General features: G+C 57.0%; 10 protein-coding genes across 10 annotated transcripts; 6 read left to right on the top strand and 4 right to left on the bottom strand.

Annotated features, from left to right (window-relative positions):
* Positions 1 to 628: 628 nt before the first annotated feature.
* Positions 629 to 4,878, top strand: MFIFM68171_00681 (Adenylate cyclase activation protein git1; the record flags this gene model as incomplete). The annotated part of the gene is made up of 3 exons (XM_071056103.1): positions 629 to 3,223; positions 3,289 to 3,870; positions 3,919 to 4,878. The coding sequence occupies 3 exons, from the start codon at positions 629 to 631 to the stop codon at positions 4,876 to 4,878; spliced, it is 4,137 nt and encodes a 1,378-aa protein (XP_070912204.1).
* A 1,167-nt stretch (positions 4,879 to 6,045) lies between these two features.
* IPP1 (Inorganic pyrophosphatase) lies at positions 6,046 to 7,166 on the top strand (the record flags this gene model as incomplete). Its single annotated transcript, XM_071056102.1, has 5 exons — positions 6,046 to 6,228; positions 6,292 to 6,411; positions 6,473 to 6,816; positions 6,883 to 6,966; positions 7,019 to 7,166. The coding sequence occupies 5 exons, from the start codon at positions 6,046 to 6,048 to the stop codon at positions 7,164 to 7,166; spliced, it is 879 nt and encodes a 292-aa protein (XP_070912203.1).
* Positions 7,167 to 7,517: 351 nt separating this feature from the next.
* On the bottom strand, positions 7,518 to 7,927 carry MRPL44 (mitochondrial 54S ribosomal protein mL53; the record flags this gene model as incomplete). Its single annotated transcript, XM_071056101.1, has 2 exons — positions 7,518 to 7,633; positions 7,747 to 7,927. The coding sequence occupies 2 exons, from the start codon at positions 7,925 to 7,927 to the stop codon at positions 7,518 to 7,520; spliced, it is 297 nt and encodes a 98-aa protein (XP_070912202.1).
* A 497-nt stretch (positions 7,928 to 8,424) lies between these two features.
* SEC20 (Protein transport protein sec20) lies at positions 8,425 to 9,808 on the top strand (the record flags this gene model as incomplete). The annotated part of the gene is made up of 2 exons (XM_071056100.1): positions 8,425 to 8,741; positions 8,809 to 9,808. The coding sequence occupies 2 exons, from the start codon at positions 8,425 to 8,427 to the stop codon at positions 9,806 to 9,808; spliced, it is 1,317 nt and encodes a 438-aa protein (XP_070912201.1).
* A 471-nt stretch (positions 9,809 to 10,279) lies between these two features.
* Positions 10,280 to 15,184, bottom strand: MFIFM68171_00677 (uncharacterized protein; the record flags this gene model as incomplete). The annotated part of the gene is made up of 1 exon (XM_071056099.1): positions 10,280 to 15,184. The coding sequence occupies one exon, from the start codon at positions 15,182 to 15,184 to the stop codon at positions 10,280 to 10,282; it is 4,905 nt and encodes a 1,634-aa protein (XP_070912200.1).
* Positions 15,185 to 17,129: 1,945 nt separating this feature from the next.
* On the top strand, positions 17,130 to 17,454 carry MFIFM68171_00676 (uncharacterized protein; the record flags this gene model as incomplete). Its single annotated transcript, XM_071056098.1, has 2 exons — positions 17,130 to 17,270; positions 17,344 to 17,454. The coding sequence occupies 2 exons, from the start codon at positions 17,130 to 17,132 to the stop codon at positions 17,452 to 17,454; spliced, it is 252 nt and encodes an 83-aa protein (XP_070912199.1).
* Positions 17,455 to 17,652: 198 nt separating this feature from the next.
* Positions 17,653 to 19,500, bottom strand: UTP18 (U3 snoRNP protein; the record flags this gene model as incomplete). The annotated part of the gene is made up of 1 exon (XM_071056097.1): positions 17,653 to 19,500. One exon carries the CDS (start codon positions 19,498 to 19,500, stop codon positions 17,653 to 17,655), a length of 1,848 nt encoding a protein of 615 aa, XP_070912198.1.
* Positions 19,501 to 19,960: 460 nt separating this feature from the next.
* MFIFM68171_00674 (Ubiquitin 3 binding protein But2 C-terminal domain-containing protein) lies at positions 19,961 to 20,912 on the bottom strand (the record flags this gene model as incomplete). Its single annotated transcript, XM_071056096.1, has 3 exons — positions 19,961 to 20,326; positions 20,393 to 20,685; positions 20,756 to 20,912. 3 exons carry the CDS (start codon positions 20,910 to 20,912, stop codon positions 19,961 to 19,963), a joined length of 816 nt encoding a protein of 271 aa, XP_070912197.1.
* Positions 20,913 to 21,981: 1,069 nt separating this feature from the next.
* MFIFM68171_00673 (Indigoidine synthase A like protein-domain-containing protein) lies at positions 21,982 to 24,500 on the top strand (the record flags this gene model as incomplete). The annotated part of the gene is made up of 3 exons (XM_071056095.1): positions 21,982 to 23,166; positions 23,227 to 23,462; positions 23,513 to 24,500. 3 exons carry the CDS (start codon positions 21,982 to 21,984, stop codon positions 24,498 to 24,500), a joined length of 2,409 nt encoding a protein of 802 aa, XP_070912196.1.
* Positions 24,501 to 25,070: 570 nt separating this feature from the next.
* MFIFM68171_00672 (NAD(P)-binding protein-32) lies at positions 25,071 to 26,263 on the top strand (the record flags this gene model as incomplete). Its single annotated transcript, XM_071056094.1, has 2 exons — positions 25,071 to 25,464; positions 25,527 to 26,263. The coding sequence occupies 2 exons, from the start codon at positions 25,071 to 25,073 to the stop codon at positions 26,261 to 26,263; spliced, it is 1,131 nt and encodes a 376-aa protein (XP_070912195.1).
* Between the last annotated feature and the right edge of the window lie 1,539 nt (positions 26,264 to 27,802).

Below are 27,802 nucleotides of genomic sequence, written 5' to 3'. Positions count from 1 at the left end.
ATATATGTACGTTGACTGCCTAGTTGAGGTCGAGGCAGGATGTGTAGCAGCTGTATGGGTGTGACTTGATCAGAAGGCTGCTGATCCTAACAAAGGTTGAAGTCCGATTTAAAAGGCTTAGACGGTTAGCACTGAGCCCGTTGGAAGTGATGAAACTATTGAAAGCGACATCGAGATGGCCTGTCTCGCGGACCCCAGATCTGGCTCTCCACATCCATGTTCGTTTTTGGCAGCTTCCGCCCCCGCATCCCGGGTACTGTCCATCATGTACACACATGTACCTAAGTACCCTAGCGTTACAGGTTGCCGCTTGTTGCAACGTAGTGGCATATGACGTTCCTCGCTCGTTCAACGGCAGCCACACCACCCAACGCAGTCGTCTCCTTGTCCATTTCCACGAGTCTCGCCGCCAACTCCTGTCTCACCAAAAGCTTTTGCTCGATTTTTCGTCCTGCCATTTTGCGATTTATCGCCCCTGTCGCATTTATTTTTGGGGACTGGTTGGCTGGCTCTTGGTCGCCATGACGAAGGGCGCTTGAGATAGTTGACGACAATCGCCATACTTAGTCTGCGCCCTTGCCTCAAACACGCACACCCCCGCGCCGCGCGATCGCCGCCTGATCCCAGAATGTCGTCGGCTTCGCGGTCCTCCTACCATCCCAACCGCCGCGTCGGCAGTGTGCAGAGCATACAGGAAGACCGTCGCCCGACTCGCGTGGCATCGAGGGCCCGCGCCCCAACCGTTAGCTACGACGATGCCTACTCGTTCGCACTCCGCATCGCCTTCCTTCGCTATCTCCTTCAGCCGAGGAAGAAGCGAAAGGAATATGTCAGCAACCCGAAGCCGCCACCCCGCGCCCACACTCACACGTCGAGCATGAGCGAGCTGATGAAGGAGCTTGTCCCCTCGGGCTCGGCCTCGATGAAGCTGCCGAGCGGCTTCAGCAAAGCCCTCGAAAGACGCATGTCGGGTGTTCTGCAGGGCATTGAGAAGCTACCGGGATACAGCGATGCGGCTGTGAAACGGACTTTTGCCGAGGCCTATACTGCCTTTACCGCTAAGGACTTCCAAAAGTCCATCGAAAAGGACCGCAAGGTCGAGCCGCTGGTTCTGATTTTCTATTCATCAGCGACCAAGGCTCAGGGACGGGGCAAGCCTGCGGAGGACCATTCGTGGAAGCTGCTGGTTGATAGGCACCTGGCCATGTTTATCAGACTGCTCAGCAGCATCCTTCGAGACAAAGGCGACGCCGAGCTAGTCTTCCGCCTCAACACTCTCGAGAAAAAGCTCCTGAGCAATGATCAGAACCTGTATCTCGACACCGGCCAGGAGGACCATTCCTATGTCGAGGTCGATATACCTCTCAGCTACGAGATCAAGGACATGCCCATGGTGCTGCTCGTCGCCAAGATCTTTGGCGTGACAAACTCCCAGGTCCAGGCCGATATTGACAGAAACATGTCGTCTTGGACTGAGGAGGCGGCCTTGAAAGACTACAAGGCATACCAATTCAGACTTTCGGCTGGTATGGCTGGCACTATCCGGAAGCAGGATTTTGATCTGGATGACGCCTATGAAGAGTGGAGGAAACAGGAGGGGCCTTGCCTGGCCAAGATCTTCGCCGAGATTCTGAGCGTTCGCCCAGATCTCAAGTCAGGAGCCGGTTTGGCGAGCGACAAGCCCCTGCCCGTTCGGCCTCAGTCCATGTACGATGATCAAGCCTACGCAGAACTCAGCAGAATGCTTTCCAGCCCCGAGTCCCCAGCCACCAGCTTTGACCCGTCATCTAGCTTTGGCTCGCTCTCTCTGGAGGAGACAGCCGGCATCCGGAGCGTCGATGAGCCAAACTATACTTTTATCCCCACAGACCCGCGCTCCGTTTACAAGGTCATTTTGCAATATGTCCTGTCGTACGATCAGCTCCACTCGGACACGTCTTCCTCCCCCCTGTCCGAGGAGACAACAGGCTTGTTGGTAGAACTCGCGGTGCGGTGGCGGATACCCCAGTTCTCCCGATATGTCGCTTTCGTCGAGGTCGCGGTCCGCAAATTCTTGGATCAAGAATTGCCCCCAGAGCAGCTATACAATTGCTTGGACCTCGTCAAGGAGCCTCTGCCAGAGCCTAAGAACCCGCCCCTCATCCCGATGTATACGTCTAGTCTCCGCGACATCGACCCTAGTAGATGGACCATGGTCGACTTTGCCGGCTATCAGCAGTCTCTGAAAGAATTGCACGACGCTCTGTTGCGGGATCTCTTCACCCTTTTAATGCGATGCTACGAGCTAAAGCCGCCAACCATCGGAGTGGTCATGGCGCTCCTCATGGACCATGTCTACAGCGATGCCGCCTTTTCGCAGCGGCCCGAGGACCAAGCCGAGTTCACGCAGCAGCTCGAGAACGGGCTGCGCCAGCAGGCAGCCAACGTGTACAGAGAGTATCTGGATGCCAATATTCCCCGCAGCCAACAAGACTGGGATTTTGGACACGTAGTGAAGCTAGGCAAGGCCGTCGTGTCACTTGCAGAGAGGATCAAGAAGCGCTACCGCAAAAACCCAGAGATCATGGGTGTTAGCCCCTACAAGGTTGTGGTTGAGACGACTCTTCCAAGTTTTGAAGAGGATTGCCACGAAATCATAAAGCGGGTTTTGGTAACTGCCGACGAGCGGGGTGTCGAGATTGCGCTTGATGACGGGTTCGAGTTGTACCGGGAGTTGGTCGAGATCAGAACGATTCATGTGGGATCTCTCCCAGGCAAGCCATTTGCCTTCCACATCGAAGGTCTCCTCGAAGGTTTCGTCTGGCGTTGGATCAAGAATGCAGAAGATAAGGTGATTGGTTATGTTGAGAACGCGATCAAACACGACCCGTTCAATGTCAGGACTCGGAACCCGGACGACATACCCACGGATGAGGAACGTCACAGCTCCTCCATAGTAGACATGTTCCAGCTCTTCACACAGACAGCCGAACAGCTGTCGAGGCTCCAGTGGGGTGACGAAATTCACCTGGCGCGGTTCATGACAGCCATCTCCAAAGTGTTTGCTGCAGGCATTGGCCGATATTGCGAGATCGTGGAGCAGCAGTTTGCCAAGGAAATGGACCGGCAAACCGCCCAGGAGGTGGCGGCCGCTTCAAAGACTACCCAAGAAAGGCTGTTCCAGTACGCAAAGGATGCCTGGAACTCGAAGGAGAAGATTGAGCCTTTCCAATTTTACCCTCAGGTCAGTGATTTGCCTGCTCTCACCGTATCCGTCTTTGTCCCCGTTCCAGGCTGACTCTATCCAAGTCGTTCGTCAAGTTCAATAATATTGAATGGGCGATGCAGGAGTTGGATAAGCTGGAGAAGAGCATGACGGTGGACCGCTGGGCCGAGATTCTTCGAAAGGTCGACGGCCCGAAGCAGCTCTCAAGGAAACCGGCATACTATGTGTTCACTGTCAAGGTTGTCGAGGGTGAGGAGTTGAAAGCCTGTGACCCGGGCGGGACAAGTGATCCTTATGTCGTTCTTTGCGACGAGTATCAGAAGCGGCTTGCTAAGACCAGAGTCATCCCGCGGACCTTGAACCCGCGGTGGGACGAGTCTGTCGATATCACCGTGTCCGGGCCGCTCAACATCATCGCCACCATCTGGGATTATGACATGTTTGGCGACCACGATTTTGTGGGGCGGACATCACTCAAGCTTGACCCGGTGCACTTCAGCGACTATCTACCACGCGAGTTTTGGCTGGACCTGGACACTCAGGGGAGGCTGCTGATTCGAGTCAGCATGGAAGGTGAGCGAGACGACATCCAGTTCCACTTCGGCAAGGCCTTCCGACACTTAAAGAGGACGGAGCGGGACATGGTGCGCAAAGTCACGAGCAAGGTATGTACCCAGGCCCTCATCCGCAAGCGTTGCACTAACAAGAGGCAGCTCTCGATGCACATCAATACCTCGCTCTCGCACGAAGCTCTACGCGGGCTGCTGAGCAAGGGCATCACCGCCTCGATGGCCAGCCTGTGGAAGAAGAGGCAGTCGACGGCACCGACCGTTACACCGGCAGAGGTGGAGAACGCGCTCCGGCCACTCTTCACCTACTTTGACGAGAACTTTGCCATCATGAAGCAGACGCTCACGGATGCCACTATGATGGCAGTCATGACAAGGCTGTGGAAGGAGGTGCTGATTGCAATCGAGAACTTACTAGTCCCGCCACTATCGGACAAACCGTCGACGCAGAAACCGCTTACACAGGCCGAGATGGACGTGGTCTACAGGTGGCTGGAGCTTCTATTTGCCTTCTTCAACGCCAAAGATGAATCGGGCGAAGTGCTGGGGGTGCCGGCGGATGTCCTGAAGTCGCCTAAGTGGCACGAACTGGCGTCGCTCAACTTCTTCTACTTTGACCCGACTGAGACGCTGATCCGCACGTCGGAGCGCATGGCGGCGGCGAATGCGGAGCGTGCGAAGCAGCAGGCGCAACAGCAGATGCAGGGGAGCACCGCGGCGAGCAACAACAACAGGCTGTCGGCGCCGGCGACGCTAGGGGTCCCGTCGTTCGGGCCGGCGGGCGCCGTCGCGTTCGGTAGCCTGGGAACGATTCGGCGCGGCAAGAGCATCATGATGAGCCGCAACCTGGGCACGATGCGGCGAGCCAAGGAGGAGAAGCGCAAGGAGGCGCAGGCGGACCCGAGCGACGACATGATTCTGCGCATCCTCCGTATGCGGCCTGAGGCGGCCAACTACCTCAAGGAGAGGCAGCGGCAGAAGGAGCGCATGGCGGCGGCCCAGGCGGCGGCCATGATTGTGCGCCAGAGCGTCCATCAAGGGTGGAACTCGGGCCCGGCTTTTGGCGGCGCGCTGTACGGGCGGAATCATTTGCCTCAGCGATAATCGTGAGGGAGCGCGAGGGGGAGGGGGGTGCCCGTTGGTGAGATTGAGTGAGCACTGAGGTATGTCGCGATGGGGTGCAGAAAAGGAAGAGACGGGAAGAAGTAAATGACGATTTCCCTTTTTCTTTTTCTTTTTGGCTACATACCTACCGTATTTGAGACTCGGATTCTCTCCACCTGGATGTTATTTTATAGCTATTGACAGGAATGGGGGGCGTTGATGGGGCGAGCAGGCAATACCCTATCTCTTCGAACTACGGATTGTCTGAGAGGATGGCAGCGGACGATAACGTAATCGATTATTCTAACATTCAATTTCCGTGTGTTTGGATGGAAGTCAAATGCTGAGATATGTGAATCAAAGTCGGTGGTGCCAAGGTTTGGCTGCTCGGCGACTAGAAGGGGGTGAGAAAGTTTGTTTGTATCGGCAAGCCACAGTGAGGCTGGAGCGACGTTAATTGGGCGGAGTGAAATTTCGAGCTCGGTCATCTCATGATAAGATTGGACAAATCACCGCTCAGGGTACTCTGCTCGACGGCGGCATAGCTGGGGTCAGAAGCTGCACAGCTGTAACTAAATTTGCCTGTGCTGGTGCATCGGTCGTTCGGAAGTTTCTGGACGAGTTGGCGAAGCAGCAGGAACGGACGTGGTGAGAGAGCCGCGGTCAAAGAGAGACCCGACGCTATCAAAACCCAACCCACACTTTTCCTTCTTCCCGTCCTATCTTGCCTGCATGCCGGCCCTACGAGTGTTGCGGCCGCTGCACCAGAAGCAGGCAATGCGCGCGAGACTGGCGAGACTCTTTCGGCAGCAGCAGCAGTACCACCACCACCGCCACCACCACCACTGCCAGCAGCACCAGCAGCAGTTCCTTGGAGCCCAAAATATGTTGCCGCAGCGTTTGGCCCGACCGGACCAATCACAGAGCCGCTGGCTGGCGTCACATACTGGGCCCACATCCACTTCTGCCCCTCCCCCTCCTTCCTTAGAAGCTGCTGGACTTCCGCTTCCCACCGCTACAAATCCCTCGACCTCGCAATTGCGATTGGCAAACAAGCTGGCCATTCCTGCTTCCTCCGTCTCTCGAACTGCCCAGATCGCCCGACATCTGCCGAGCTCTCACCCATCCCACCATTCCCGGAGCTATAGCACAGGTGCGACCACCGAGATGGCTTCCCCTTACAACGTGCGCAAGATCGGCGCCCCCAACACGCTCGAACACCGCGTCTACATCGAGAAGGATGGCGTGCCCATCTCGCCCTTCCACGACATCCCCCTCTATGCCAACGCCGAGCAGACGGTCCTCAACATGATCGTCGAGATTCCCCGCTGGACCAATGCCAAGCTCGAGGTAAGGGGAGCTCCCCTGCCGTGTCGGGACCTCAAGAGCCCGCTAACAATCTTTGGTGACCAGATCTCCAAGGACGAACTCCTCAACCCTATCAAGCAGGACATCAAGAAGGGCAAGCTCCGCTACGTCCGTAACTGCTTCCCGCACAAGGGCTACCTGTGGAACTACGGTGCCTTCCCCCAGGTATGCACTCCACCCCCGCCAAGAGCCCGACGGCGTGCTGATGGCTCCAAAAAAATAAAAGACGTGGGAGGACCCCAACGTGGTCCACCCCGAGACCAAGGCCAAGGGCGACAACGACCCGCTCGATGTCTGCGAGATTGGTGAGCTCGTCGGCTACACGGGCCAGGTGAAGCAGGTCAAGGTGCTCGGCGTGATGGCGCTGCTGGACGAGGACGAGACGGACTGGAAGGTCATTGTGATTGACGTCAACGACCCGCTAGCCCCCAAGCTCAACGACGTCGAGGACGTCGAGCGCCACCTCCCCGGCCTGCTGCGGGCCACCAACGAGTGGTTCCGTATCTACAAGATCCCGGATGGCAAGCCCGAGAACCACTTTGCCTTCACCGGCGAGTGCAAGAACAAGAAGTAAGTTGGGGGGGGGGGGGGGCGGAAATGTTGCGATATGACTGGGAGATAGCTAACACGACACAGGTACGCTATGGATGTGGTGCACGAGTGCAACGAGGCCTGGGAGAAGCTCATGACCGGCAAGACTCCCGCTGGTGGCATTGCCACGTAGGTTTCTTCCGCCGTCCCATCGTCATGCATTGCCATGTCACTGACAAAGGAACAGCACCAACCTGACAGTCAGCCACTCGACCAGCCGCGTCTCGCCCGACCAGCTGCCACCCCTCCCGCAGAACCAGGAGCTCCCGCCCGCGCCCATTGACAGCTCCATTGATAAGTGGTTCTTCATTAGCGGCGCTTCTGCTTAGGTTGCAGGCGCCGGGGCCTGAGGTTGTCACTATTGCTATATAGACTTAAAAGTGCGGGATCGTCTTTTATATAGTCGACAGGCCGTCAAAAAGCCGGATAGTGTCATTGTCGATGTCATATGAAGCAACAGACTTCGAAGGAATGGTTTTGGAGCCGTGTCGTCGTGTAGTGGAGTGTCCGTAGTCGTGATCGTTTAACGTAGTGTAGTAGTATATTCCGGTCCTCCCTTTTGAAAACAATGATCAACGCCTCCCTATGCTTTCTAGCGTAGATGTACACATTCAGGCTTACAGATGTAGACATACAGCCAACCCATTCCCCCTCCTCCTTCGCTTTTCCCCGTCTTCCCCTTACGCATTCGCCAAATCATCCTCCTTCTGCAGAGAGCGCGAATGCCGGTCTACTTCCTCGACGATGCTCTTGATCCCCATGGCCTCGCAGTCAAGCTTCATCTCCTTGCCGTCCTCTATCGCCAGTCTGCATTAGCCCTAATTCTTCATACACACACACGCACACACACACACACACACGGGGAGAGAGAGACGGGAAAAGAGGGGGGGAAGATTTGGGTGCACTGACTGAACTTGATGTGCAGCGAGCTCGGCTCGGTCGAGTTGCGCGGCAGGAGCTGTGTCGTGATGTTCATGCCCGCGCCGCGCGCGTTCGGCGGGAGGAACGAGAGGAAGAGCCGCGCTGACTTGGCGCGCGTCGAGAAGGGGTTGAAGCGCGTTGTTACGTCGGTTATGAAGCGGGTTATCATTTTTTTTTTTTTTTTTTTTTTTTCCTTTTTTCTTTTGGTTGATTTGTTGTTTGGGATTCGGGTGGATTTGGGGAGGTTCGGTGGGTTGTTTGTGGGGGATTGGGATGGTGGAGAGCTCGAGGTGGCGCGGGAGAAGCGGCGTAGGGTTGATTGGACTCTGGTGATGCGGTGCGATATCGTCGTGGTTTCTACTGTTAGAAAATTGGTGTTGAGGTTCAAGCTCGGACGGAAGACGCCGGACGGAGCGCGGGACGGAGGGGATAAGGTTGTCCGTTGAGCTCCCGTTTTGGAGGAAGCGCCCCACATGATGTGACGGTACGTCTCCTTGGCTGCAGCGGCAGCTCAATTCGATGTTGGCCCATGCACTTCAAGATGCCAACTTACACAACAGCCGGACGCTGAGCATCACGCAACGCAGCCCACGACATTCCAACACTCGCCGTCGCCAATTCGAACTCAATAATCCAGATACCGAAATAAGCACTCGGACTGAAACAATGTCGTCCTTGGACACATTACAAGAGCGACTGGCAGCGCTCCAGGAAACCACGGGCCAGCTCAAGGACCTGATCGACCGTCTTGCGAATATCAAGTTCCAGCCTGGGTCCGTCCCGCTGAGCACGAGCGACGAGGACAATGTTGCCACCGAATTAGGGACCGAGATTAGCCAGATCCTGCGCGAGGAGGAGGAGGACCTGGAACTGCTGCAGGAGGAAATCATCGACCTGCGCTCTGGCCGGCCTGGGAGCGACGCCGAGCACCGCAAGACGAGGTTAAAAGAGGGCGCGCAACGGCTAGAAGCCGAACTAAAGGAGTGAGTGTCGCTCAGCTGTGAGCATCGGTCATCAGAGCAGCGTACTGACGTCAAATCTCCGCAAAAGCTGCCGCACCGCCTTCCGCAAAGCCCAGCTCTCGGCCCGCCGTAGCCTCGAAGCCGCCCAGAAACTCGAGCGCTCCCTCCTCCTCGCATCTTACGCCGCTTCGGCCAACGCATCCCCAGCCGCCTCGACCATCCTCAGCAACCCCGATTCCAACAACAGCGACAACGCTAACCCGCAACAAGACCACTCTGACACCACCGACCCTCGTGACAAGCTCTTCCCCCCTACCGCCCGGCGCCGCCACAACCGCAGCAGCCACAAAGACGCCAACAGCAGCCAGCACTCGGACCTAATCAGCACCAGCAGCGACGTGACGCTCGCGCTGCGGCGCACGCACGCCCTGATCGCGGGCGAGGTGGCCAAGTCGGCGTTCGCGGCGCAGACGCTGGCCGAGAGCTCGGCGGCGCTGGCCGAGCTGCAGCGCAGCTACGAGGGCTTGGACGGGCTGCTCAGCCGCTCGCGCGACCTGGTGTCGGCCCTCGTCACCGCCCAGAAGAGCGACACGTGGTACCTGCAGGCGGCTCTGCGCCTGCTGCTGGGCACGCTGGCCTGGCTCGTCTTCCGGCGCTTCCTGTACGGCCCGCTGTGGTGGCTCGTCTGGTTGCCTTTGCGCACCGGCTTCAGGGTCAGTAAAGGGGTGGTTGGTCTGGGAGGGAGCCAGCAGCAGCAGCAGGCGTCGGTCGGGGTGGGGAGGATGGAGGTTGTCGGGCCTGGGAGTGATGGGGCGGGAAGGAAGACTGTTGTCGGGGTGGGAGAGGAAGGGGCTGTGCCGACTGTGAAGGTTGGGACGGAGCCGGCGGAGGAGGTGAAGGGGGATCCGGATTCTATGGTGGAGAGGGTTGGGAGGATGGTAGAGGATACGTTAAATAGGAGGGAGGAGGATGCGGAGGATGCGAATGGGACGGGGGAGAGTGATGCGGAGGAGGACAAGCCGAATCCGATGAAGAGGATGTGGGAGGAGGAGATAGGGGAGCTGGAATCCGTGAGGGATGAGTTATGATATTATTAATACGAATACAATCAGTTATCGGATTGTCGATACCATGCTGCTGCTGCTACTACCATATGTCTTTGGTATAAACTAAGAGACTCACAGTCACAATCGGGGGACAACCCACACAAACTGCTTCAGTGACGCATCAAGTCCATCCAATTCGATATATATACCTTGCTCGCTTCATTTTTCGCAATAAATGCTTATGTAATTTCATACAACGCCCATCCCAAAATAATCCCAAAATGCCATTCCCAATCTGTGTCTACACATCCCCCAGATACGCCCTGTCCCGTTCCAATCCGTGATTTCATCCTTGATATGCACCGCTAACCCGCCCGCCCGCCCTTCATCAGTAGTTCCGGCCCATCAGTGTCATAGCAAACAGTAACACCACCCATACCAACCGTCTCCCCGTAGTAGATAACACAAGAATGAAAAGAAAAAGAAAAAGGAAACAACTCAAGCCCAACAACCTTACTCAGTAACCCGCTTGATAATCTTTCCAATCGCCACCGCACCAGCCAACATCATCATCATCCTCGGTAGCACCGCATGCTCATCGTCATAACTGTCCTTCGCCTTCGGCTTTGTGCCAGCACCCCGCCGCCTCCCCAGCCTTGGCCCCCTGGACCCGGCCTCAGATGCAGGTGCACTCGGTGGCAGTTTGGCCACAGCAGCCTCCAAAACCTGTTGCTCAAGAATGTACAGCGGCAGACTAAGCCTCCTCCTCCGCGTGACAGCGGTGGTGGCGTCGTGACCCAGTGCGCCGTGCAGCCCGAGCCCCACGAAGTGAGACTCACCGCGCAGGCCGAGGTAGCCCGCTGTTTGGGGGCGGCTGGCCACTGGTGGCGCCTTGGGGACTTCTAGAAGAGGGAGTTCATCGTCGGTTGATGGGCGGAAAGTGTCAACCGAGCCGCTGGTTGCAGATGTGTACGAGATCAAGGAGGCGGCATCGTCCGCGTGGAGGCTCACTCGGGGAGGTTTGGGGCCACTGGGAAAGAGGAGGGCGAGGTCCGGAACCGGAACCGGTGCCAGAGGCAGTGGCTGTTCCCGTGTCTCGGGCTTGGGGGGAGGAACGTCGGGTGCTGGCGCTCCCGTTTCGGTCGACGAGGACCGAATAACCGCCGAGACGCCGAGTTTGTCCGACAGGGCCGAGATCTCGGGAGGCGCGACAGTAAAGTCCGCGACCGGGATTGCTGGTGCTGCGACAGACGCTTGGCCATTGTTGGTTTGTCGGTCCGGCGTCTCCGCTTCGGCTCCGGCATCCTCCCGGATCAAGAAGTTGTCGCCCTCATCTCCAACAGTGATGCCGGCGTTATCGCAGATTTCAGGTCCCGAATTCTTCTCCTCGGCTCCCTCGTCAGCTCCGGTCACAACCTCCAACCGAGGCTCGGGTTCTCGGTCAGATTCGTCATCTTCCTTTGCTGTCAGGCCGTTACCCTGAACCACAGCCACGCCGGCAGGAATCTCGGTAGACTCGATGCACGCCTCGCTCAGACCATCGGCGCGGATAGGTCCCCCCTCGCCGACAACGAATTTCGCACTCTCGGGTCCGGTAGCATCATTCAGCGCCAGAGACGGAGCCGAGATGGACGGAGCTATCTTTACGTCGGGTTGGTTTTCGTCACCGAACTCGGGTGCGGGCACATCCTCCCTGGGGTGCTCATGGTCTCCGGGCCCGTTAGCTGTAGCGTCATCTTTAGTTTGGAGATCGATCCCCTTCTCGGGCCCGACATCTGTCGTTGCAACAATCTGACCGTCTATCTGAGGTCCTGACTTCCCGACAACTTCATCGGGTGTAGTCCCCGATCCCGATAGATCTACTTCGGTTTGAAGGTCGGAACCCGAAGTTGTGTGATCGCCGACGACCCCAGCAACTATACCCGAGATAGGTTGGCTAGGTTTAGGATGGCGCACCTCGGCTCCAAAATCGGGACCGTGACTCTCCTCGGAGCGCCCCTCAAAATGAACCTCGAGTGTCGGGATGTCGGCAATGTCATTGTTACTGAAATCCTCGGTCATGGGCAGCTTTTGCTGCTGCTTATCGGAAACAAGTCCAAGTCCGTCGACAAAGCCGTTGCTACCGACATGGCGTTCTGCGTCGCCTGCAAGTTCGGGTCCGGGATCATTCCTCAGGGCTTCCTCCGTGCCATGCTCAAGAGAGCCATCGGTCTCTTGCAGGCCGGTCTGGTCCTCAGTTCTGGAATCCGGCAAGGCCGCTTCCTGTTTGACGTTGAAGTCATCTGAAGGGGTACAGACAGTCACTTCGGGCACATCATCGAGACTGTCCCTGCTCACAATATCCGTCACGAGCTTGGTCTCGGCGCCGGCAGCGGTGCCGAGATTGTCGCCGGCTACCTCGCTCAAAAGCGGCTCAATCAAGGTCCCCAGTCCATTTTCTGGACCCGAAACGGCGCCAGACTTTGAACCGCTTGAATCCGAACAGCGGCCCGGTCCCTCGTTCGGGCCCGATCCAGCTCGGACTTCAGAGGTGGGGAAGTCCGGTGCAGAGAAACGAGTGTCGGATTCCGAATCAAACTCGGCACCGAGACGCCCCTCAAATCCCTTACGATCTAAGGATGCTGCTTCGTCCCTTTCCGACTTAGAATATGGTGCTGATGTGCTCGTGTGAACTGGTGTTGTGGCTTGCTCAGCATCAGATATCTCGTGGCGCAACGGCACCGCGACCATTGGGCCGGAATTTCCCGCCACCCACTCATTATCGGCATCACTACTAGATCGCTCAGCCGCAAGTTCCGATGCTGCAATGGGTTGGAGCGGCGGGCCGAACTCGGATTGGCCAATCGGGCACTCGCTGGCTGAAGGGACGCCGTGGTCCTCCTTTGTTGATGCCGCACCAATCTCGAGGGGATCCATTCCGGACTCTTCGGGCTCGGATTCCGGGTAGAAGCCTGGGAGCTCGGGATCTTTGGTACCCGAATGGGTCCGCAAGTAGGTCGGGGTTATCAATATGCTGTGCCTCGGCGAAGAGCCGCCCGTGCTCAATTCAGGGGTCGACGGCGCCGTCGAGAAGTCGTCATATCTGGGACTTGCGTCTCCAATCAGAGCGTCCGGGGTATTGGATTTGGCCCATTCTCCAAATGCAGGACAGGTCGTGTATTCCCGGGCATCCACATATGCTTCGGGAGTGTCCATCCTGCGGTGCCTGGGTTTGCAGCCATCTAAGAACGCATATGTGCTATCGTCATTCTGCGACGGGATCTGTGTCTGCTGATCCGCGGGGCTGGAGGCAAATCCGGGACCGAGAGGTTTCGAAGATGTTCCTGCAGGGACAGTCCCTGACAGGCAGTGGGTAGGGCTCTCCACTACTCTCGACGTCATAACCTCCCCGCTGTAGCTTTCCGAAGAAGGTTGTTCCACCGCTGAAGTTCCCATACCACTGAGGATCTCGCCACTAGGCTTATTGTTGCCAGTTACCGCCTGGTCCTCAACAAGAGTCGAGGCGTTGCTTGCGCGGACCGCAGACGCAGCCCTTCTCGGAACAAGGGGGAATGATCGTTGGGTAGGCTTGGCTTCGGCTATGATGATCAATGGTGCCGGCTCCCCCGACAACGTCTCTTCGCTCGGATGCGGCTTCGAGCTCGGCTCGCTTGCTGGAATATCTGGCTTGCTGTTCTCGTTCACGACGGGGTCTTGCACAGCCTTTAGGTAGTCGACTGACTTCGCCAAGTCCGCTGAATGACTGGACAATGAGAATCTTCGCTGGCCAAGTAGCCTCGGGGGTGTCTGCATGCGGCTGGGCACGGTTCTGGGCTGCCTCGATGGTGAGTACTTTGGTGATGATGGCGAGTGTCGTGGTGAGCATTCTCCCCCTTGGTCAGGCCGCATGGAGGCTGGGGGACGCACAACGTCGTCTTCATCTTCTGGAATATCGTCGATGGCGCACGAGTCATCAAACACTTTGTCGATGTCCGTCTGGATCCGGGACTTCAGTCTCGAAATGAGGGTCAACTCTGCTTCCCCGGCCGATGCAAACGTCTCCTTCGGTCTGCCGCACTTCTCGTGAGCGACGATGGCTTTGTCCAGGACCAAGTGCCCTCGCTTGTGGGCAGTGGCATGGATAGTGATGTTATGACCGCGGATAACGTCACTGATTCCGGTCTGGATCCGGTCAAGTGCTGCTTGGACCGTCCTCCGGCCATAGGACACTGACGGACCGAGAGTGAACTTGGCCGGCTCGTGAAGCGTCCAGCCCACACCTTCCAGTTTGAGTATCCGGAAGTCTAGGTCGTCCATAGCATCCATCTTCGCATCCGCTTCATCTCTGGCGCGGATTAGAGAGCGCTGAACATTGCGAAGAAAATTATCGCAGTCTCTAGCCTCTGGGTCTCGGAACAGCGCCAGTTTGCTCTTGATGTTCCTGTTCACATGTTCGTACACGGGGCCCAGATTGTTCGATACCCTGAGATCAATCTCCAGAGCATCGCGAGAAAAGCGCCGGTCGTTGACCCTGCGATCCTCCCGAAGGTGGTCATCGAGCTCTTGTTTCTTCGAATCCAGTCCTTGGCTGACGGTCTGCACAGCCTTCCATAGCAGGTCCTCGCTCACGAGAAGAGTCAAAGGTGCCGTTTGCGTGCTGTTGACTTTTATCTTCCGCTCAAATAGCGACACTTTCCGTTGCGGATTCATACTCCGAAAGCAGAGCTCGATTCGGTACCCCGGTACAAACTCAAACGTCTGAGTGGCTTCGATGAAGGGCGACTTGGGGATGGCAAGAAGCGACAGAGGACCATCGCGAGACGGATCCATGGTCTCGCTACCCTCAAAGTCGGCGTCGGGGACTGGACAGTCGAGCCATTGAAAGTTCTTGTCGTGGCGACGCAGGAAGAGCCCGATCATTCTGTGAGTTGCCAGGATGGTCTCTTTGGTGAACGCGACTGTCAGGGGCTGTTTCTGGTAGGAACGGTAGGTTCTCTCGGCCCATTCGCCCTTCCCTCTCCTCATGATCCGAAACGTCATGGTGAACCTCTGCGCCTTCCGCTCATAGCTACCGTCCTTGAACATCTCGAGAGCCCCCGAGTCCTTGCGGGTGAGGAGCTCGTCTGAGCAGCGCTCGATGCGCCGCACGAGGCCACGGCATATCCTGTTGGTCGCTTCAAAATCTGGCGAGCTGCCATAGCTGCGGCAGTACCTGGACTGGATGACGGGGTCGGTGAACTGGATCTCGACGTGCACCACCAGTGCCGGTATGCTGGGGGGTTCGGGCTGCTCCTCGAACACCGGAGACAACAAGGCCCTTTCTCGCTCCATCTCAACGCGCCTGGGCCCCAGGCTAGGAAATGCATCACCCATGGCTAGTCGCGGTTTCGACCGCGGGGCGCCACCGCGGGGTTGGCGGTGAGAATCCCACCAGGCCATTCTAAACGTGATACGTGGACCTGCTCCACCAGTTTGAGCCGGGATGTCTGTGGGGAATCGGCTTCGACGGAGGTGATGGAAAGATTCTCGAAGCACAGCGGAGCAAGACACGGCTAGGGAACCATGTCTTTTGAAATCAGCGCAGAGAAAAGTAAACAAGGTCAATCGAGAGGGCAAAGTGAATGCGGTCTTGCACAGAATTGCATTCCCAGATATTGTCCACATGAGACGGTAAACAAGATAAACAAGACCCGAGGCGTGTGGCGGCCTGCGGGGGCTTGGGTGCCGAGGGCATAAGAATCAGGGCAGGGCAGGGCAGGCATCTTGGGCGCAGGGCTGCAATGCTGCAATGCGCCAGCTAAGGCAGCTGTGTTTATGGCACACATGGCAGTAGCCCTATCAGCCGATTGGAGGAGGGGAGTGAGACCACGAAGACGGGTCGCCTGCCACTGGGAGCTGCGGCTCGCAGCCTGACACGTAGCTGGCGATGGGAGCGCCAATTCGTGGCAGTCATTGCAGGGCCAACGATGAAGCCTTGCCTAACAGAGCCAGAGAGCATCTAAAATCCCGCTCTGCGATCGGACAAAAAGGGACGATGATGGATCATACCTATCCAGTCGCAAGGCGGCCACTTAGCGCTGCCTTTGTTAGGCGACGGCTCGTGACGAGATCCAAGTCGTGTAGGGCTTGAAGAGAGGTGCTTCTTGGGCGGGGTGTGAAACCGGGCATCCGATTCTGTAGCGGATCGGGTTCCAGTTGGCCGGCCATCTCTTTCGAACCATCCCTCGTATTTCTTTGGATTGGGCCTCCATCGCTGGCACCTGCAAGCTGCGGGCGCCTGGCATCGCGGCCAGTCGCGAAGATGGCAGTGGGGAGTTGAAGAAGGGGGAAACCGGGAGCTGTGTCCAATGGCGGCTTAAATCGCACCCGATCGGCACGATCTCTCAGCTACACTCAGGTATTTCTGCGCCCTACACTAGGAAGCGCTGCGGGGCATGACAGGGGTCACTAAAGCAGAAAGCAATCACAAGGCGCGGGCAGGCTTTGGTCATGTGGGGCCTAAACAGCGCCGTGTCTCGGGGGACGTCTTTCCTCTTGCGATCTTAGCCAACCCGAACCCCTCCAGTTGATGCGTCTTGCCCTATCGGAGAGAGAAGCCGAGAATAAATCGGCCGTCTCAACGGAGCAAGCGGCTAAGCCAATGACAACTCACATTGGCGTGACTAAAGTCAGCCGGAGGCGCAAAGGGAAGCACAGCGTGGGATATTCTATGGCTTGCAGCTCGTCAAGTCGACGCGCGCGGTACGCACACTAACTAAGGTACCTTACCCAGTTGCAAATGGAGGCGCAACGTATATAGAATGCGTGGGCAGGGCACTGCTATGGATCGAGATAGCACCCGGAACAGGCGTGGCAGCTTCTCTGCCCGTCAACGCCAAACACCAATTGTCTCGGCTCCCACTCTCATCCACTACATTTGCACCAACTCCTCTACCCTCTCCGGCAACCACCAATGTCTGACCAACGCAACACACGAGGTCATGACCCATAGGCCAGCCCATCCCACACCAGCTTCAACGCTCTCGTAGTTCCAAGCAGGAATGAGCAAATCGGCATCCTCTGCCATCTCGCCTATGGTCGAAGCGCATAAGGGCAGGGCGGGCTCAGTGGTCTGCTCTAACCACGTAACTCCACGCTGTGGTATACATCGAAAATGGACAGGCCACTGCTTCGAAACGCGGGTAATGGTAGGCCTCATTGCATGCATACTGTTTGTTGATGCCCTATGCGCGCCTTATACCCTCGGAATATCAAAGCCAGAGGAAACCCGTCTTGATAAAGCGAAGTCAAGCCGTAGCTAGGTGTCTGCGTTACCGTAGTTACAACCGACTGTATATCACCTCGCACCAGCCACAACGGCAACTCTCCCAACCAGATCTTTAAAATGGGAAAAAAGAAGAAGATCCCCGCCATCGTCCACCAATTCGACGCCTATTTCGGCTCAGGGACCCTAGAAGACTGGCAGCGTTTGTGCAGAGACATTGGGCTTGACGGTGACTTCAGCAGTATCAAGAAGTGCCGCAAGGTTAGTAGTAGACAGAGCCGTTTCTCAACGCTGCCCATCCGGCCAGCCAGGCTAAAGACTCGGAGCGTGCCAGGCCCTGAGACGCGTCTACATCAACATACACGACCTCGTCGCTGCGGCCGAACAGGGTACCCAACCCCAACGCTTCCCAAACCACAAGGCACTCGTCAAGTGTACCCTCTGAACTGGCAAAATATACCCTAAGGAGTTTGCCAAGGAGATGGGGCCCGTCAGGGCGCTCCTGCGGTGCATATTCTGACAAAAGCACACGCAAATAATACAGCAAAGGCTTTGTGCCATCATTTATACCGGGAATCTACCCGTTTCCTGTTCTGCACATAGATTCCAATCCTGTAGATACCCACGCACACACATACATACACTAGCTCCTAATCTCCCACAACCTAATCTTGCCCACGTCGTTCCCCACAGCAAGCACATCGCTCCCCGCGCTAAACGCCACCGCCGTGATCCTCCCCAGCGGCGTCTGCTCCGTCGGCCAGTTGCGATACACGGTGCAGCTGGGCAGGTGCACCAGCTTCAAGGCATCCTTCTTGTGCTGGCTGCCGAACGCCAGCAGCTGACCGTCCGGCGAGAAGGCCACGACCGAGACCGACGTAGTCAGCTGCTCAAAGCAACGCGTCGGCTCGGGCAACTTCTTGATCTCCACCGTCGCTGCCGCTGCCGCTGCCGTTCCCCGCTCCCCTTTCTGCTGTCTCAACACCAACTCATTCCGATCATAAACATTCAGGATCCCACTATTGGACCCAACAGCCACCCAACGATCCCCACCCAACTCGGCGGGGCCATTCCTGCCCCCGAGTGCCATGACCGTGCCCCCGATGGACCCCTCATCCCTCCAGACGCCGACGGTGCGGCGACTGACCAAACTCCACTCCGCGACCTGCCCGTCCTTGCCCGCGATGGTCAGCCCGTTCCCATCGCTCCACCACGCAAAGTCGGCAATCCCCCCCCGGCCATCGACCCGCGCCTGTGCGACCCACTGCATGGTCGCGACGTTGACGACGTTGAGCATTCCACCCCCTTTCTTATCCGACGCCTGCAGCGCGAGGTAGCGCCCGCAGGGGCTGGCCCGGAACCGCTCCATGGTGCGCTGCTCGCGCTGGTGGCCCTGGATCTTGGCGACCTTCTTCACAGCGCCCGAAGACAGGTCCCAGCTGTGGAAGTAGCGCCGGCGGCCCGCGAAGACGACCTCGTCACCCCGGGGGCCCACAAACGCCGCCCGCCGCAGGTCGGTGCGCCGCACCTGCACCGACGTCAGCGCCGGGTTCGGCGTCGGGTGCGCCGAGGGGTCGATGTGGTGCAGGTACATGACCGACGAGGTGCTGGCGGAGAGGAGGATGGGGTGGCGAGGGTGGAAGCTCAGCGACGAGACGGCCGCCTTGTGCGTGTCGGGTATGTCGCGCGTGCGTTGGATGTCGAGGGTTTCCGGGCGGAGCTTTCTGCGTTTCCTGGCGTTGGCGGGAGTCCCCGTAAAGGAATTGGCGTCGCGCAGGAAGTTGTCCAGGGGCAGGGGTGCGTCGACGCTTTCCCCATCGCTGTCGATTTCCATGTCTGAGCCGGAAGCTGAGCCGTCCTGAGAGGCGGCCGATGACCGTCGTCGTCTTCTTCGCTTGTTGCTGGCTGTTGCGTCTTTGGCCCACTCAGGCAGCGGGTAGAGACGGAGGTATTGTTGCCGTAACCGCCGGGCGTATTCCGTGCCCGTCACCACGTCCTCTGCCTCGGAATTCCTGAGCTTTCTCAGTCGGGTCGCGCCGGCAAGGGAAACGGTTAGCCGCTCGTCGTCGCTGTCCTCCCACGCCGGTGCGTCCTCGCTCTTCTCTTCCTTTGTAGTGGCCTGTGCCTGCACTCCCTCGGTCTCCTCTCCGGTTGTGTCGACCATAAATAGCATGGAATCGGCGACATGCTCATGGCCTGTAGGTTCTGCTGCAGCACCGTCCGCTTTCACCAATGCCTGAGAGTCGGTCACGGAAGGTAGGAAGTCGTCGCGAAATAATTGCTCGCGAAATGTCTCTTTACTCCCTAGGACAAAGCGCTCGAGGTCTTCCTCTTCCGAGTCCTTTTCATCAAGGGCGATATCGTTTCTCTGGGGAGGGAAATCGTCGTCGTCCTCGGAGTCGGAAACAGCCTCCTCGGAGTCGAAGTGGGCAAAGGACCCATCTTCAGAGGAGAGGTCATCTTGCTGCTCTTGTTGGCGTCGCCGGGACATTGTGACGGTTTGAGCTGCGTGAGGAGATTTAGCTGCGGAAAGAGGCCGACGACCGAGAGCTCTGCGATTGCGATAACTTAATATTTTTTTTTTCTTGAACCGTCAGCCTTGCAGATAGCTGGTTGCCATTTGCCCCGCTTAAGTGGGGTTGAGGGGTCTCATCTTCAGCCTCGTTCACACAACTGCACAATAAGGGACATTGTTTGCCAGGAAGATGAATGTGATGTGGGCAACGGTTAAGTTTGATGCAGTAAGAACGCAGTAGCCGGAACCATAAGCGCTGCAACGAATACCTTGATTCCAGAGAAGAAGATGCATGACCAGATGATGGTCATTGAATTAATTATTTAGATATCAGATCACCTCAGTCCTGAGACGATTGACCACTCAAGTTGAACCAAACCCTGACAACTCCGGGGTATCACAAATTTACACGTCCTCCTCTCATTATATCACATCCTCACATCACCAGCGTAACAACCATCCCAACAATCGATGCCCAACCCAGCCCTCTGCGCCAACCCCCAGACGCGCCGCTACCCAACCCCTGTCCGGGTGTTGCCCCAGGCTTCACAGGTCCCAGTCCTTCCCCACCCGAATTTGAACCAGCAGTCTGTACAATGGTCGCATCCCCAGGCGCAAACATGACTGGCACATCCATGTCCGCCGATACGCGGATTTCGTCGGGCGTCAGAAGCGGATTATTTAGCATATCGCACGACGGCCTGTCACCGCTAGCCTCGATCCTGTTGGTCACCGAGATAGGCACGTCGAAGATGGTGTAGTGGTCTTCACCGTTGAGGCGAAAAGATTGGCGGATCGAGATCTGGAGAAAGAAGTGTCGGTATTATAATTATGGTATCTTGAGTCCGTTGAGGTGAGATATGCTTACATTGTACACCCCACGATCGCTCTCAATCTCAAACGGCTGACCGTCACCCACTAGGCAGTCGGGCCACATCCACTTGACGTGCTTCACCGTGCTGCCCGGTTCCTGGAACATAATGTCGCCCAGGCTAGCATTGTTGGCCGAGACAGTACCGTTCGTGATGGTAAAGTTGCGGCCCGTGTCATAGCTGTAGAGGAAGATGGTGATGTTGTGGATAAGGCTGGGGCTGTCTTCGGGATATGGGGGTAACGGGATGCGGCCGTTTGTTGAGACGTCTAGGGCAACCTCAATGAGCTCTATGGGTAGGGTTAGTAAAGCCGGGGGTTACATATGCGAGTGGATGGGTGAGCAACGAGGGAGACGAACCTCCACCGAGCGGTGTACCGGGTTGCGGAGCGTTAAGGACGGCAAGGCCTGGGGTGAAGATCTGGCCGCCTGCGACAGTAAAGTCGAGCGCTAATGATATTTGAGCAGTGAGCAGCAGCGCCGCCCACGCATACGCAGAAAGACACATGGTAATCATGGTGATTTAGCCAGAACACCGAGCCGCGTGCTATGATGGGCACGGCTGGTGAATGGTAAAGATATGGTGGGAAAACAAAACTTCCATGCGTGGGTGGGAAGCGGCAGACTATTTAGCCAACTGATAACTCGCAGCCCGCCATTGGGGGATCTCCAAGAAACAGGAAACAGCGGGAGCAGGATCAGAGGAATCAGATGTGTAGGAGGCCGCTCCATCACATCACGGGCCTAATGACGGAGCGAGATTACCAGGAACCCACCAACGGGGGCGCGGGAGCGGAGCGGGACAGGGCGCGAAGCGAGCTCGCGAAGGAGGTGTGGGAACCTGTTGAACTGCTGCAATCCATTATGCGATCTTGTTCGGATGTGCTGGAACCGAGGATAGCTCTTAGAGTCGCCGACGAGCTATGGGCACATGGACCTGGGAGCATGAATGATGAGAGCAGTTGGCGGCAGTAGGAGCCACAGAAAGGACCGGGCGCGCCATAGAAAGCGTTCAAAATGCTGTCATTATCTTGCTCAAATCCGGGTGGAACGGTTTTGACGGATTTCATGCATACTGGGGCGCGTTTCAGGTTGTCTGCATTTCCGGGACACTGGGCCAAGACCGATCTGGTCAAAGTTGGGATGCTGGGCGTGGGGCAGTTCGCGATGCAGGGCCGAAGGTGCCGGCAAAGGGTTACGCACTGGCCACACAGAGAGCTTAGGGGAGGAGGACTCATCTCTGAGATGAGGGAAAAGGTCATCTTCTTTGGCAGATATATTAACCATGGGTTAAACATCTCCTAATGTCTCCTAGAAGTGCCAGGTTACTTGTCTATTTTATAATCATTGTTATGTTTTATTTTTTATTTTATTTTCTTTTGGCTTTACTGTGCTAGTCATCAGAGGCAGATTGTTAAGAGGCTATAAATCGTGATTGGTCAATTCGCCCCGGCCAAGCCCAGCTTCTCCGCTACTCTTTCATCAATTTTGAGAATAGCCCTCATGAGAAGGTTACAGGTAGAGTCCACTTAGAGACCCCGGGAACCACCTCTAATCAACATCTCAAAATACCCGGGAGAGGCAACATGGCGACGTATCACTTATCCTGGGTCACCGCCCTCAACCCAAAGCATCTCCTCCGCGGGCGACTAAACCTGAACTCCCGCCTCTTCACCACCAATTCACAACCCCCGCTCAACCGCCTCCTTAAAATTTCCCCTGAAGTTTCGGCCGCCCTATCCTCCAATAAGCCCGTCGTCGCGCTCGAATCAACAATCTACACGCACGGTGCCCTCGGCAACGACCTCTGTCTCGAAGAGATCGTCCGTCAGCACGGCGCCGTGCCCGCAGTATGCGGCATCCTGGCCGGCGCCCCCACCGTGGGGCTGACCCCCGACGAGATCGACCGCATGGTGCGCGAGGGCGCGAAGAAAGTCTCGCGCCGGGACCTGGCCTATCTCGCTGGCCGGGGCCTGCTCTCCGGCCCCGGGGATAGCAAGTTGCATGGCGGGACCACTATTTCGGGGACCATGGTCCTCGCGCGCCTGGCCGGGATTCGAGTGTTTGGTACGGGCGGCCTGGGCGGCGTCCACCGCGGTGGGGAGGACTCAATGGATATATCGGCCGACCTGACCGAGCTTGGGCGGACGAGGGTTGCGGTCGTGAGCAGCGGGTGCAAGGGCTTCTTGGACATCCCGCGGACGCTAGAGTTCCTGGAAACGCAGGGGGCGCTGGTGTCGACGTTTGCGGATGGGAAAGGTGAGGGCGAGGCGGTGGATTTCCCCGCGTTTTGGGCGCGCGAGAGCGGGACCAAGAGTCCTTTTGTGGTGAGGGACGAGAGGGAAGCCGCAGCGATAATACTAGCGCAGGAGCAGTTGGGGGTGGAGTCCGGGTTACTGTTTGCGAATCCAATTCCCGAGGAGCATAGTATTCCGAGGAAGGACATGGAGGCCGCCATTGAGATGGCTGTGAGAGAGGGTGAGGAAAAGGGGTTCACGGGCAGCGCTAATACCCCGTACGTCCTCCAACGGATCAGGGAATTGACGCAAGGTAGAAGCGTGCCGGCGAATAAGGCACTGGTGCGGGCTAATGTCGCGAGGGCCGCCAAGATTGCGGTCGAATTGGCAAAACTGATAGACGGTGCGCCTGTCACGCCTAGGACGGTGAAGACAACGGTTACGACAAAGACCACTTCTTACGTTGAAGGCGCCGGCCAAACATCGCCGGCAATTGAGGCAAGGTCACAAGTAGAAACAGGAGCAAACGTAGAGGTATAGACGCTTTAGATAAACCTGAGGAAGGTATTTAAGCTAACCGCTAACCATGCCCAGGAGAGCCGTCCAGTGGACGTTCTCGTGGCAGGCGCCGTCGCTCTTGACTTAAACTGCGATTACACCGGTGGCGCGGTATCAGGAGGCGGTAATGCGGTATCGCCGGCATTGCACACGTCCAATCCGGCCTCGATCAACCAGTCTGTTGGTGGCGTCGGGCACAACATAGCCCTTGCGGCACACAGGGTTAGTGAGGATGGCAAGGTCCGGCTGTGTAGCATGGTCGGAGATGACATGTAAGCACTCCGTATCCTCCTGGTATTTCCTCTCTGACAGGCATGCACAGCGCTGGCTCAACCATCCTCTCGTCGCTGCACGCTTCTGGGCTCGACACCTCATACATCCGCCAGCTCGGGCACGAGTACCCTTCAACACGGACGGCACAATACGTGGCAGTCAACGACGCCCATAAGAACCTAGTGTTAGCCATGGCCGACATGGCCATCTTCTCCAACCACTCCTTTCCGGCCTACTGGAACTCGGCCGTAGCCGCCTCTAAGCCCAGATGGCTCGTAGTCGACGCCAACTGGGCCGAAGCCGACATCCAAACCTGGATTCAAGCCGGGCGCAAGCACGGCACCAAGATCGCCTTTGAGCCCGTCTCGGCCGCCAAATCCCAACGGCTCTTCCCCCCTCTCCAAAACACTTCCGGGGGACTAGCATGCGTTTATCCGCACCCACTCGTCGACCTCTGCACACCGAACCAGTACGAGCTCCTGGCCATGTACGAGGCGGCCAAGCGTAACGGCCACCTCGACACGCACGCCTGGTTCGAGGTGGTCGACGCCTTTGGTATCATGCGCGGCGCGCGCGAGCGCTTCGTCGACATCACCTCGCCCGCGATGGCCGATGCGGGAATCCCCGTGCAGAGCGTGAATCTGCTGCCCTACATCCCCACCATCATCACCAAGCTCGGGGCAAACGGCGCGCTGCTGACCACCATCCTGCCGAGGGATGACCCCAGGCTGAGGGACCCCGACGAGGCGCGGTACGTGGTGAGCAGGTGCGCGAACGACCACCCGCGTGTAGGGGGCGTTTACATGCGGCTGTTCCCCGCGGTGGAGAGGGTGAAGGACGTGGTGTCGGTAAATGGGATTGGGGATACCTTTATGGGCGTGCTAGTGGCGGGATTGGCTATGGGTGGGAAGGTGGAGAGGTTGGTGAATGTTGCCCAGCGGGCGGCAGTGTTGACGTTGAAGAGTAGGGAAGGTGTGAGTGGGGAGGTTAGAGGGCTGAAAGGAGAGTTGAAGAGGGTTGCTGAGGAGTCGTCGTGAATGGGCGGAAGTAAATATGGGGCAAATCCGCCCAGAATTCGAGATTGGGGTGTTTGTAAGGGGTCCCATTCGCTGTACGAGCTCCCCTTCTTAACCCCCTTCCCCGCTTTTTTCCCTCTCATACAGTATATGAGGCACCAAATTGAGCGCTCAAACACAAACACAGCGTTATCAGAGGACAGGCTGGAACCGTTGACCTCGGCTGTCCCTGAACGGTAGTTTGCTTGGCCTCCAACAATCGTCTCCGGCCAGGCTTGGCGTGTCCCGCTCACAGGGATTGGCAAGGAACAATGGCACGCCATTGAAGCATCGACAAACCAAGCACTTTGCCGCATCGAGCTGTTTCCCATATGTTCCTGGAACTTCCCCGCATCGGATTTCGAAACCAACCTCGGCAGCTGCCCACATGGGGAGAGCTCCCCGCACCTCCACCATCCCATACTGCTTGGCATGACCATGACATTCAAGGCTGTCCCTTGAGGCGGGCGGCTGCAATGATCTGAAGCTCGGAGACGTTGATTCCTTTGATTTCTTCGTCATCTGAAATTTAGCACGACATCATCAGCCACAATGCCCATGCACAACGGCTTCCTCCCGCGGGAGGGTTTCAAAGGCGACACGGTGCTCAAGATCATCCGCAACACGGCTCTCAACCCGAAGCTCATCTTTCCACTGCTACTACTGGCCAAGTACACCAAGAAGGGCCAGGACTGGGCCATCCTGCACCCGACGGCCTACAAACGTCTCAGGACGCTGCTGGTCCTAGGGCTCCTCAAATGGGCCAATAGCTGCCTCTCACGCGGCGTTCTGAACAACTGGGTTCAGGATAAGTATGACTGGTCCAAGGAGATCGTGCTCATTACGGGCGGTGCCGGTGGTATTGGCGGACAGGTCGTGCAGCTGTTGGCCGAGAGGGGGATCAAAGTGGTTGTGCTGGACATTCAGCCGTTGAGCTACCCAGCTAGTACGGGCTTATTGCAATTCTTCATGTCGCCGGAATCAATATCTCTAACCAATGGCCATCAGGCCCCAACGTACACTTCTTTAAATGCGACATCACCTCTCCCAAAACCATCGCCGCCGTCGCTCGTGAGATCCGCGCCAGCGTGGGTGACCCGACGGTCCTAATCAACAATGCGGGCGTCGTCCAAGGCCGCACCATCCTCGAGTCGAGTGAGCGCGACATCCGCTTCACGTTTGACGTCAACACGTTCGCGCACTTCTGGACGGTCAAGGAGTTCCTACCCGCCATGATCAAGGCCAACCACGGCATGGTGGTGACGGTCGCGTCCGTGGCCGCGTGGGTGACGGTCCCCAACATGGTCGACTACGCCGCCTCCAAGGCGGCCGCGTACGCCTTCCACGAGGGCCTCACGGCCGAACTCAAGACGCGGTACGACGCGCCCCGGGTCCGCACCGTCGTCGTCAATCAGGGGTACACCAAGACGGCGCTGTTCACAGGGTACCATAACGACAGCCCGTTCATGATGCCCGCGCTGGAGCCGGCGACGGTGGCCGAGGCCATCGTGCGGCAGGTTCTGAGCGGCATGAGCAATCAGCTGATCCTACCGAGCTTCGGGAATACCTTGCCAATGCTGGCGGCTATGCCGCATTGGTACCAGAATCGGCTGCGGTCCAAGAATCAGACGATTATGCGGAATTTTGCCGGGAGGAAAGTGGTGCAGGATGTGGAAAAGTATTATGAGGAGAAGGAGAAAGCCGAGGCTGATCCGGAGGCGAGCACAGTGTTGGTGCAAAATTGAGGGAGATTATCGTGGGCCAGCGAGGGTGTAAAAGGGTCCCGTTGTTGAGATTCTTTGCTGTTTTCGGTCATGCCCATGCCCTTGGGAGGTCTGTTGGCTTATGTAACAACTGAATGTGATCGTCTCTCATTGTGTGCCTTACACGACAGGTTTCAGTGCGCAGGATGGCTAGCGGAAAGGGATTCTGGTTCACCGAGGAATGCGTTTGCATTGCAGAGCCTCGCCCATACATGTTTTTGCCTTGGCTTTGTCCGTGTGCTGCAACAGACCTTTTGTAAAGGATCGAATCTATCAGAGTAAGTTGTTTGTGAATACAATAGCCCCCTATTTACGTACAACTTGGATGTCGTATGTGATGGGATGTCAAGGGGGATGTTTTGATTTGAAATTCAAGTAGCGAGCCAGGATATATCGGTACTAGCAATGACTGTCCATGTTGGAAGATCGACGTTTCTATCATCCCGGGCCTATAAACATCAGTCATAGGCAGAGACTCTCTGTTTTCCCTACGTCGGAAGTGAATATTGCTGCTTGAGCACATGGCAGCAAAGTTAATCTGTTAGTCAATGCTCCGATTGCTTTCCGATGAATTGTCCGATGCCCAACAGCTTTGGAAACAAAGACAAAGCTCCCTGAAAGCTAAGCTCTAATTTCGCGGACAGCTAGCCTGGTGTTACCAAGATATCGTGTACAGCAGTCCAGGGATGCGTCACAAGACCACCTGAAAACTCTTTATAGAATTGATTGCAGCATTCGATCTGATGATCTAGATTGCATATTAAATGTCATAGTAGCCCAGTTTGCTGACCGTGAATAATTCTTCCTTTGCAACCTCAACTCTTCAAGAGTCTAGAGGTCCATCTACCTCTCTATCCGAAGCAAACAAGACTTGATCACCATCACTTCCCTCACTGCTGACACTTCAAACAAACAAGGACACACGGCACTCATGTTACAGGGACTTCTAGCAAGCCTGACTCACGTGAAAATCCTGGCGCTGCTCTACTACACACCAAGTAGCGATTTGACGGCACCATCGCCAGACTGCTCGCCGAGCTTGGCCTCGCTGAGCTCGGTCAATACCGCGTGTCGATCGTCGCTAACCGGAAGGCCACACATCGCGCCGCCACCAACTCCGTTATCCACTCACTGAAAAGACCGTTATCCACCACCCCGGACTAAAGGACAAGGTCCGTAACATTGAGAAGAACTTTATTCCTGCCTTGGAGATCATTGAAGCTATGACGAAGGCGGGCGATACAATTCACTCTCTTTGTTACGTGGTGGGAGCCAGATGGGTCAGACAGCCGAGACAGCGACGCCGCAGAAGGAACAGGCGAAGAACACGTCGAAATCGACCAAGGAGCCCGAGACACCCGGCTCTATCAACAAGCGAAAGGTGCCTGATAACGGTCACGGCACCGGATCGCCTCAACCTAAGAAAAGGAACGTCAGCGACGTCCAGGGCGCCGAGTCGCAGGCAAAAGGTGACAAGAGCGCGCAAGGTGCTTCCACAGTGGGCGCGCAGCCCAAAAAGAG

The sequence above is a fragment of the Madurella fahalii genome, assembly GCF_045866475.1.
Source record: "Madurella fahalii IFM 68171 DNA, scaffold_1, whole genome shotgun sequence".
NCBI lineage: Eukaryota > Fungi > Ascomycota > Sordariomycetes > Sordariales > Madurella > Madurella fahalii.
The sequence above is the reverse complement of the archived record's forward strand: the minus strand, read 5'-3'. Positions and strand labels throughout refer to the sequence as shown.